Source organism: Canis lupus, chromosome 9 (genome assembly GCF_048164855.1).
Source record: "Canis lupus baileyi chromosome 9, mCanLup2.hap1, whole genome shotgun sequence".
In the NCBI taxonomy this organism is placed as follows: domain Eukaryota; kingdom Metazoa; phylum Chordata; class Mammalia; order Carnivora; family Canidae; genus Canis; species Canis lupus.
Window position 1 is genome coordinate 13,079,378 of NC_132846.1, and position 11,975 is coordinate 13,091,352.

Here is an 11,975-nt window from a genome sequence, read left to right on the forward strand (position 1 = left end):
CTTTATAGACACTCAGGTTTCTGCCTACTAACACCCTCTGTAGAAATAGAAAAGATTCTGAAGCCAAACATTAACATTTGTTGGAGGATTATACCTCATGATGGATTTTAGTCCCTACATGAGCTTAACCATTCATTGCTGTGTTAAATTTAAAACCTCTAATTGTATAATGTTAGTGTTAATGCTTTCAGTAAGCAGATGGAGAGAAACATTTTTGCTTATGGGTCCTTAAGACATATTTGATAGATAGATAGATAGATAGATAGATAGATAGATAGATAGATAGATATAATAGATAGACAGACACATATATATGTCCTGAACCTGAGGGGTTGTTTCTTTTTGTATTCCTAAAAAATCTGTGAATCTAAAGTTGCTAAATTTGTTTCTAGTAAGTAGCACTGCAGTGTTCAAAAGTTTGTTATACACTGAGCAGCCATGTGAGTTGAGTCTAGTTTCTAGTTGCTATCTACTGGAGTCACATGTCCAGTCAGGGCTTATATGCATCAGTTGGGCTTTGGTTCAACTCCACCAACACATCCATCCCCACCCCCCACCGTGCTTCCACTTCACCTTATTAATCTAATGCCCATAGGGCCTCCAACAAGTCAGATCTCTCAGAGCCTTTTAATTCCAAATAGTCTCTACTGGGAGGTAGCCATTCAGGAAATCCTTTGTAAAAGTTTCTAATACCTAGTTAGCTGACTGAATTAAAATAAACAGGATGTCCATAATCTTCAGCTTCTTTCATATAAACATACAACAAACTGGCAATGATTAAGGGTCTAAGCCTGAGAAGCTTCAAATTGTTAATTCTTTAAATATTCGGTTGACATTTATATAGAACAACAGAGAAAAGCAGATTTTATATTACTAAAAGGTATGTATAGATTCAGAATCATTCAGTTATTTCTCTAAACCTCTCATTGAATATTCTAAATATAGTTTTATGTTTGGAGGGGGTGTACACACTGTCATATATGTGTATACATATATATGTACATATGTATATATGTGTGTGTGTGTGTATATATATATGTATATATATATATACCCTTCACATATATCTGTAGTTCTTGTTCTACAGTTTGTGTGTCCTTGTAATTTTGTCAAACCACATGCCTGATAGCAGAGTAGAGGGCATAAAAATAATTAAACAAATGAATAGACCCCAGAAGTTTGGACCATGCCATACATTATTTAGTTTCAGATTTTCAGCAGAGACTACATGTACACATTGCCAAAATACTCAATAGAGGGAGATCAGCTCTTGTGGGAAGAGTATTTCTTTCTCCTCAGGGCCCATCTGGCTTCTTTGGGAGCAGAGCCAATTTATATTTCACAGACATCTAAGGAGGAGGGTGCGAAAGCCTTAGTTAACTAGTACCATTGATACTTTAGTGCCCCTGGATAGTTGCTTAGCCATCTTGACCCATGACCTGGCTCTGACTAAGTTCCTATGTTCATTGTGAAGGAGCCGAATTATGTGTAAGATGAGTGATGGCATGTAGTTTTCATGGTGCCAAGACTATACATAACATATCGTATTGGAAGGTGGGAATGGTGTGGCTGAGAAATACTTATATGGGTATTCAGAGCAAGTGGCATAAGTTACCCAACTTTTCCCTCTCCTAAATATATAATATATTCTGCATCTGCAGGATTGTAGTGGGACCTAGGAGATAGATACTAACAAATTCAAATTATGAAATCAAGAGTGTGAGGAAGTGGAGAACATTGCCAAGGGAGCGGTTAAAGTGATCATTGTAGAGGCTGTGCTCGGAAGGAGGTGGTATGTAAGAAAAAAGAGGGTAGAGGGGTTGGTGGGTAGATTGAGGTTATAAAGCACCTATAGTGGGAGAGTGGGAGTGAAAAGATCAGATAATGAGAGGTTGGTGGCAGAGGGGACTTTCTGATATTGTTCCACAGGTGAAGTGATGACAAGGTTCGAAGTAGAGCTATGGCAGAGAGTTATACCAGTGGAACAGGTATGAAGGTCTTAAGGATTGTGGAGTAAAGGACATTTGAGGCTAAGGTATTGATTGGTTCATCAGTGTGAATATTGACATTACCAAAGATAATGGAGACGAGAAAACTGAACCACATGCGTTCTTCAGTGTGGAGGATTGAAAGAAAAGAATATAGGTAATAGTAATGAAGAAAGAAGATGGGAAGGCTAAGCAGACACTGGGCACCTAGTGAAAATAAAGCATGTTAGTATGAGGACAAAAGAAAAATGATCAGAAAGTGGTAAAGAAGCACCATAGATTGCCCTTCCCCTAGCAGCCCTTCCCTCCCCATCTTTCAGGTGAGGGCTAGGAGAGTGAACAGCCTTTACTGGGAAGGCAGTGGGGGAAGCAGGACCCTTGGACAGAATCAGGTTTGGGTAGGAGAAGGAGATAGAAGTACCATTCTGTGAAAAAGTTAAGTAGAGTTTTGGGTTGCCTGGCTGGCTCAGTGGTTGAGTGTCTGCCTTTGGCTCAGGGTGTGATCCCGGAGTCTTGGGATTGAGTCCCGCAGCAGGCTCCCTGCATGGAGCCTGCTTCTCCCTCTGCCTATGTCTCTGCCTCTCTCTCTCTCTCTCTGTGCCATCTCATGGATAAACAAATAAAATCTTAAAAAATAGTTAAGTAGAGTTTTGTTTTTGTTTTACAATGGAATGGAAATATTAGCCAGGACAGTACAAAGAATTTGGATGAGATCAGCTGCAGGAGGAAGAGAGTTTCCCAAGGCAACACAGTACTACATAGAAATGAATTTCCTAAGAGGGCAAATGATACAGGTCATTTGCTTTGGGATGGTGGTGGGTAAGGTATCAGGAATGAGAAGTGTAGGAGGTAAATCAAGTAGATGCTCCAAGCAGGCATCTGCTGAGACCCAGGCAATATGGAATATTTGAGGCCTACTTTCATGTGCCAAAGGCCAGCAGAGACTGATTAACCTAGCTGTGAGTGGTTCCCATGCACTGGTTTGATTGAAATGGAAATGTGTTTGAATGGATTTGTTTGATTGGAAATGTGATTTTTGCCCCAAATCCCTTTTGGACTACATGTGCTCATGGGCTACATTTGTAAGAACTTTACCTAATTAGGACTCCAAAATCTGTTTAAACTTTTAATCTATTTCAAATTATTATCACCAATCTATATAACTATCACCAATTCTTGGTCTTCAAGAAATAATATTGGAACAGTTATTGGAATTGTACAATAATTATTACTAAAAATTCGACACAACTTCCCATCATTCTTCAATAGATTTTTTTTCCCCTACTATTATGTAGTAAATACAGATTCCACTTTAGTTTTTCTTTAGAAACAACTAATTGAATTCATATGAAATTGAAGGGTTGTTTCTAGCACAGACTGACTGTTTGGATACTCATGATAGGACTCAGACCTCAAATGTTATCCTAAAATTTTAGCCTTAACAGAAATCATAAATAAAAGCCCCATTAAAAAAAAATCACAGAGGCATAAAAAAGAATGAATCACTGAGTACTTTTAGCTGACATGGACATCCTTTTGATGCTTAATGGATTCAAATTGCTCAAATAAATATTACTATTGATGCTACCCATTTCATGCTGCTGGCCTCTGACAGCACAATGGGAATTTAGGAAATTGTAAGGACAAATGACATATCAGACACCAAATCTGCCTACTTAATAGTATGTGTGGAGGAGATTGAAACTTTGATTTAGTAATGTTTTGTTTAAAATGTCCAGGTCTTAAAACAAAACTATAATTTTGTCTTTCTTTGTCCTTGGGGATTTTCTGGCTTGCTTCCTTAAAAAGTAATCCTGTCAGACCTATAAATATAGAGAACCAATTGTGGTTTCCAGAGGGAAGGGGGGAGGGAGGATGGCTAAAATGGGGGAAGGGGAGTGGGAAATACAGGCTTCCATTTATGGGATAAGTATCACAGGGATAAAAGGCATAGGTTGGGGAGCATAGTCAATGATGTTGTAATAGCGCTGTGTGGTAATAGACGGTACCTACCCTTGTGAACATAGCATAATGTATAGAGAAGTTGAATTGCTATGTTGTACACCTGAAACTAATGTGACATTGTGTGTCAACTATACTCAAAAAAGGTCTAAGAAAAGAGTGATTCTGATTACAAAGTGTGGGTTGAAATTTAGATATGCTTATGAATTTAAATATTAAAATCTGTTATTATGGGAATGTGATAATTGTCCCTTACACCAAAGACCCCTTGACTCATTGAAAAGGGTTGGGAGTTCCTATGAACTGGTCTGGTGCCCAGGAAAATGACCTGCAACTGTGTATCTGATCTAAAACAAAGGTAAGTTAGCCAACATGTGGTTTACCTGAGTTGCTCGCCCTGACGATTGGTGTCAAGTGAAGGAGTGAGTCCTCTCCCTCAAAATAAGCCTAAATAATCTTCATATATTTTGTTTTTCTTTACTGCAGGACATTTGTGAAGATATTTCTGATCACGTTGAGCAAATCCATGCCCTCCTTGAAACAGAGTTCTCCCTGAAGCTGCTGTCCTACTCCGTCAATGTGATCGTGGACATCCACGCGGTGCAGCTCCTCTGGCACCAGCTCCGAGTTTCGGTGCTGGTCCTGCGGGAGCGAATCCTGCAGGGTCTGCAGGACGCCAATGGCAACTACACCAGGCAGACGGACATTCTGCAGGCTTTCTCTGAAGAGACAAAGGAGGTGGGTATTTGAAGCCAAGTAATGTGTCATCAAGTGTAGTCATCTGAGAGTTTTCATTTCAGAGAGGTGGGATAGGCATCCTTTCAAAGTAAATAATCAAGCCCTGAGCCAGGTTTTGAATCTAGGTATAGTGACCAGAGGCTAGGGCACTTCTAATGTGAATAAAGCTTTATTTAGGCCATAGTTAATTCACACCTGACCACTCATAATTGTTGGTGCTAACCTGGCTTCTTGTTTCCTATTCAGTTATTTGATAAATATTTATTGAGCACTTATGATGGCTAGGCACTAGGTGCTAAGAATATAATAGTGATCAAAATGTGGTCTTTGCCTTCAAGGAGTCTAGTACTAGATCGAGACAAAAAGTTAGACATTAAGGACAGATTGTGATAAGTCTATATGATGCCACTGGATGTCAGAGAGGGGCACCTAACTCAGACAGGAAAGCTTTTCCAGAGGAAGTGGGTCCAGTCTGGAACCTGAAGGAGAAGCAGGATTAGACTGGGTAACAGAGGTAGAAAGTGTTCTAGACAGAAGGAATGGCATCATCAAAGATCCAGAAGTAAGAGAATGACAGATTCAGAGAGCTATGGACAACACTGGATCAAAAAGTTCAAAGGACCAGGATTTGAACAAATAGGTAAGTGGAGATCAGATGATGAAGATGAAAAGCCATATTAAAAACCGTATGAGGGACACCTGGGTGGCTCAGTGGTTGAGCATCTGCCTTCAGCTCAGGTCGTGATCCTGGGGTCCTGGGATAGAGTCCTGCATCGGGCTCCTCACAGGGAGCCTGCTTCTCCCTCTGCCTATGTCTCTGCCTCTCTCTGTGTCTCTCATGAATAAATAAATAAAATAAAGAAACAAACCAAACCAAAACAAAAACCATATTAAAAGAACTGAACTTTATTTTAGGGTCAGCAGGAGAGTTTGTTTAAGGAATTGACATGATTACATTCATGCTTTGAAAAAATCATTCTGGATGCAATGAGTCAAATGAGCTTTGGAATTTTGTATAACTAATGTATCTGGATTTTTTGTACTTATATTAAGAGTAGTTTAAAGAGTTTGTTGTCACTTTTGATGCATGGCTCAAGAATGAACACTGTAGGGGCTCCTGGGTGGCTCAGTTGGTTAAGTATCCAACTCTTGATTTCAGCTCAAGTCATGATCTGGGGGTTGTGAGATTGATCCTGTGTTGGACTCAGCATTCAGCAGTCTGCTTGTCCCTCTCCCTCTCCCTCTGTATATCACCCCTCACCTCAACCTCACTTGTACTCTCTCTCAAATCAATCAATCAATCAATCAATCAATCTTTAAAAAAAGAATGAACACTGAGAATTTGAATTCAAATGAACTTTCCTAATCCCACATAAAATTTGACATATATAGGAGTAAAGCATTGTGCAAAGCAAGGACTGTGTGTGTGTGTGTGTGTGTGTAGATAGTCCCTTGGCTCTTGACATCCACTTTCATGCTCTACCCTTGGTTTTGTGGAAAATATATATAAAAGTTTATAAGACACTTGTATAAATAAATAAAATTAAAAGACAGTATAATGAGTGTTGCATAATTCAGTATTAATTAATGTTTCAGTGGCTCCTACATTATCAACAACACAAAACAACTCTGTGCCTATTCTCATAAATTATTTATACTTGTTGATTATTGTCTTCATAATAATGATACTCTTGCTGAAGCAAATTCCCTGCAGGCCCTGGAAGTTTATGAGAATCAAGATCTACTGGGCTCCACTTGAAGTTTTAGGTTCTTTGTCTTCATCCTTTCCTGTTATTGTGGCAGTGAGGGAGGTGGTAGAGTCCTCTAGTAGAGTCCTTTTTTTAAGTCATAGAATGAACACGAGGGTGTGTGTGTTAGTGCCCAGATGCCATCGCTCCCAGATGGGATCCTTAGTGTGTCCTTGACTGGGACTCTTGTGGTTCTGGGAGACTACGGAGAAGCCCAGCTTGTCCAACTCTGCCCTAAATGTGGTATTCATGAGGTGTATGCAGTGAGGGAGAGATGAGGGAAAGACGTATCTAAATTCTGAAACCCTCTTTCTTGAGATAGCACCTGCCATCCCCAGGCTATACTTTGTTGTCACTGTCATTCCTCCTTATGTGTCCTGCTGGCTCTGCCCAACATCCAGTATTGATCAGTCATCAGATCTGCCTACTTTCTACTATTGGAGGTGGGGGGGGGGGCAGGCATAAGAAATCACTGGATAAAATCAGTTCATTTTACGTATTTATTTATTCATTAAATAAACATTTATTGATCAGCAGCTCTTTGTTGTAGAGCAGAAGATATAGCAGTATTCTAGGACTTCTTGTTATCACTGGTGGTGTTTTGTGGAATATGTTCATCATGCACTAGTTTGAACTTGTGTCATTCAAGAAGCGGTACCCAAGATAATGATGAAGAGCCACTGAGGCTAACTAATTGTCACTGGCCACCATTTTATATTTTGAGTTTATATTAAGTAGGTATGGCTCTCACAATGTGAGCTCAACAATTATTTACAGATTGATTAGAAACAATTTAGTGCATTTTCATATTTGAAATTCTTTAGTTCTGTCATAAATATGCAAGAATATGTTGTGTGAGGGATAGAAGAACGGTGGATTCTCAGCCATCTGCTTTGTGGATATTTTTCTATAAATTGAAGCACAGTTTCCATTATCCTTCCTAAAGCTGTGAAAACCTGATCCTATTTGTCCTTTTAGTGTGACTCCATGAGAACATTTCAAAGACTGCTTATTTTTTTTGTTTCTGACAGCAAGAACACTGGGATTGTGGAAAACAGGAAGGGAATTAGGATAAAATTCTAAGCTTTATCAGAATATATTCAGCTGCAAAAAATTTGTAGAATGAAGAGGGAAATGGCATAAAACAGGCTGATAAACTGAAATAGTAGATGTCCTTCCCGTAAAAGTGAATTCATTTTCTCTTTTTGTAAGTTTTTGTAGTTTTTGTCTCTGAGCCACATTGAAGGATAAGTTGGAAAGCTGGGAAAGTGGCAAGTTCTTTCTCTTTCTGTCTTTGCAAAAACAAAATGTGTAAGTTTAGTTCTTTTATTTAAATATGACACAGACCATATTTTGTAAGCAAATTAGCAAATGTTTTGCTAAAACAAAACCAACCAACTGAACGAATAAAAAACAGAGCAAAGCTCAACATTGTGTATAAAATGCGTTGTACTGAAATTTTTTACATTTCAGATACTTTGACGAACACTTTATTGTTTCATATAGTAAGGAGGGTAAGGGATATTAAAAATAGTTCCATTTTATAGATGGAAAAACTGAATCTAAGAGAGGTTAAGTGACCACTTAAGGATATAAAGCTGGGATTAATTAAATGGAACAAATAAACCAGCTCTTAATTGATCTCTGTTGTAATAATAGTAGTTCTTCCCTCCCTCTCTCCTCTGCCCCTCCCTCCCTTTCTGCTTTTCTTTCTATCACTCTTAAATATTTATTGCTTTCCTACTATGTATAAGGTACTAGGCATTCAAAGATGAATAACACAGGTTAGGAATCACCCTCATAGTTTTGTTAGAGCCTCAAATAGTTCCAGGAGGTAGGCTGGGAAGGTGCCGTTATTATTTTACAGATGATATTATTGTATCGGCTGAAGGCAGACCTTAACCAACTGAGACACCCAGGCACCCCAAGAACATTCTTTTTTAAAAATTGCCTCTGTATGGATGGTGAAATCTAGAAAAATACTTTTGAAGAATCCTCTTAATAACAGTTTAAAAAAATGCATGGATAAATGCTTATCATTTGGTCTTTAGGATATGAAGTAGATAATACACTGTGTGCTGTTTTTTGTTTTGTTTTTCAGGGAGGGATTTTTTCCAAATTAAAAATGCAGTCTTATTAAAAATAGTCACCCCTGAGTGACAATCAGCCATGCACAGAAATAGTTGGCCTGGTTGGAACCAAAGGGGCACTGAGTGTTTTTGAGTGTGGTATTTTCTTCTCCAAACAAAGGACTGGCTACAGAAGGGATCTTCAGGGGAAGACTTAGGAAAACGTAGCCATCCCCTATTAGCTGAGATGTAGCCTCATATCAGATATTCATCAAATATCATTTACTGAGTACCAGTTATTTTCAAGCATGACAGTGTTCCTGATCTTAGAGTTCTGTCACCATCACAGAGGACATCAGACACTTTCCCTGGGCTATAGAAACAGGTGATTGACACTTGTAGGAGTCTAATTTTTACCTGAACTCTCAAATTTCTTTTTCTCTACCCATCGTGGAAACACTTTTACTTAAAACCTCTTTCACCTCACTTAGGTAGCTACAGTGCTGTACTTATATGGTAAAAATGATAGAAAAATAATGCAAATTTCAACTAGTTAGTAATTTAAATACCAACTTATGAGAGAGTTTGGGAACTTAACCATCATTTATAATACTAATTTTGCAAAATTATCAAGTTCTGAGTACTGACCAACCAAATTAAAATAATTAAATAAGGGACACGTGGATGACTCAGCAGTTGAGCATCTGCCTTCAGCCCAGGGCGTGATCCTAGAGTCCAGGGATCGAGTCCCTGCATCGGGCTCCCTGCATGGAGCCTGCTTCTACCTCTGCCTGTGTCTCTGCCTCTCTCTCTCTCTCTCTCTCTCTCTATGTCTATCATGAATGAATAAATAAATAAATCTTAAAAAAATTTGTAAAAAAAAAAATTGAATGAAGTGTAACTTTTGTTCAGCTGGCTGATTCCTTGTTGGTTTTGGCTTCTTTTAGTCCAGGTATGAAGCATAAAAGCCACACAGTTCCATTTAGATAATTTTTATTGAGATTGGAAGTTAATATTGGTTTCTCATTTTTGTGCAGTGTAATTTAGCATAGGGATACCTCTCATTTTGAATAAACTTGCCTCCTCAATATACTTGATTAGTAAAAGTAATAATATAATAAGTAATAAAAGTGAACATTCATTGAGCACCTATTCCTGTGCCAGATTTGTGTCTTACCTTTATTATCTCACTTAAGACTCACAATGGCCCTTGACATGACTTATCATTTGCTTTTGTACTGGTGAAGGAATTGAGGTTTAATGACATCAGGCTACTGGCACATGGTCACATGGCTAATTTGTGGTAGAGCCAGAATTTGACTCTTAAACTCAGCCTTTTATTCACTAGAGTCAACTAAAACTACATAATCAGAGGAAGAAATTACATGAAAGCATAGAGTTACATTCCAAAACATCGTCAGATTCATCCATTCATTCATGTATTGAACAGATACATCTGTGATTACTTACTCTATGCATGTCACTATGCTAAATGTTGCAAGCGTTCTGGTGAGTCAGCCATTTTCTATATGATTTATACTCCTGTGGAACTTATAAACCAATAGGGTAAACAAATTAATCAAATAATCACAATAGTATTTATTTACAGATTGAGGTAAATGCTTAAAGGAAAAACAACATAGTTTTATGAGAGCTTGTAAAAAAATCTGACTTAGGTGGGAATTTGGAATCTTGAAGAAGTGAAGCTTGATCTAAGGTCTGAGGGAAGAGTACAAGTAAACTAGTTAAGGGGTGTTGTAGGTAGGAAGCTTTCTTTCTTTTTTTTAAATATTTTATTTGCTTATTTGAGAGAGTGAATAAGAAAGCACAAGTAGGAGGGGTGGAGCAGAGGAAGAGGGAGAAGCAGACATTGGGGAGCCCAACACCTGGCTTGATCCCAGGACTCTGAAATCAGGAGTCTGGATCATGACCTGAGCCAAAGGCAGGTGCTTCACCAACTGAGCTACCCAGGCGCCCTGGTGGGAAGCTTTCTTGACAAAGGAAATACCACATACAAAAGCCATGAGGCTGAAGGAACTCATTATGTTCAAATACTGAAAGGAGGACACTTTGGTTGGGTGCAGCCAGGGAGGGGATGGTGGCTTGAGAGAAGCCTCTATATGTATGTTCTTAGAAGGGTCTGGGTTTTTAACCCAATAGCAAGAATCTAACAAAGCTAATAGCAGGAAGTATCATGTTTGCAATTTGTAAAGATTACTCTTTAAAAAAAAAAAAAGATTTTTTCATTATTTTAGAGAGAGAGTATGGGGATGAGGGGGGTGGGGTAGAGGGAAAGAGAGAGAGAATTCCAAGCATACCCCCCACAGAGTGTGGAGCCTGATATGGGGCTTGATCTCACAACCCTGAACTCATGACCTGAGCTGAAACCAAGAGTTGGATGCTTAACCAACTGTGCCACCCAGGTGCCCCAAGGTTACTTTTTACAATGTGGCAGTATGGAAAACAAGCTGGAGGAGGGGGTATGTCTGTTGAAAATAATATTCAATGAATCAAAGAAAATTGTGATACAGAGATCAGAGTGTGGACTCTGGGTCAGAAAACCTCCATTTAAGATCTAGCTCGGCCCCTAGATGTGAGGTCAAATGCTAGCTATGTACCTTCTTTTGGCTTCTGTTCCTCTTATATAAAACAGGGACCGTAGTACAGACCCCAGAAGAAAGTTATTGTGAGGATTCAATGAAAAAGTAATAGTAGGAATAAACCTTCCCCATTTATACATGAGGAAATTGGGGCTTAGAAAAGTTGATGAGGTGGATGATGATGATGATGATGATTATTATTATTATTTATCTGAATATTGTGGAGTACCAGTGAGAGGAGTAGGAGGTAAAGGCAAGGTGAAGTTACAAAAGGAGAGAAAACTTCCAAAAGCAAAATGAACAAATGAACAAATGAACAAAGAAAAAAACAGTGGAAGGTCCTAGAGTACCTGGATCTTGGGACAACCTGGCTGAAAGGAGGGGTTCAGCAGCCACATGACTTCTGGCTTCAGTTTGTTCACTTGGTTCCTCCTCCAGGAGAAGAAACGACCCTTCACTTTTTAGTTTCCTTCCTTCTCTTCCTAAAAAACTAGATTACATCAGGCTGTCCTTAGCCTGCTAGGCATAAAAGGATTCTAGGGCCCTTCTGTCTTCAGCAAATTGTCAATCAAAAATCTCCCCATTTGTTGTATGCTATTAGAAATTGCATTAGTGGGGCAGGGGTGGCTCAGTGGTTGAGCGTCTGCCTTGGCTCAGGTCATGGTCCTGGGATTGAGTCCCACATCAGTCTTCCCTCAGGGAGCCCGCTTCTCCCTCTATGACTCTGCCTCTCTGTGTGTGTCTCTCATGAATAAATAAATAAAATCTTTAAAAAAAAAAGAAAAGAAAAAAGAAACTGCATTAGTGATGAAGGGTGCCTGGGTGGCTCAGTCAGTTAAGTGGCCGACTCTTGGTTTCATTCCAGGTCAT

At 39.0% G+C, this 11,975-nt stretch overlaps 1 protein-coding gene across 11 annotated transcripts in view; it reads left to right on the plus strand.

Moving 5' to 3' along the window:
* The window catches only part of AKAP6 (A-kinase anchoring protein 6), a 568,763-nt gene that overhangs the window by 288,100 nt on the left and 268,688 nt on the right, over positions 1-11,975 (plus strand). For all 11 annotated transcript variants that reach the window (XM_072838209.1, XM_072838213.1, XM_072838216.1 and 8 more), the window contains one exon: positions 4,437-4,688. In XM_072838209.1, the coding sequence (XP_072694310.1) occupies positions 4,437-4,688 (252 nt within the window). The remainder of the gene's footprint in view (positions 1-4,436; positions 4,689-11,975) is intronic.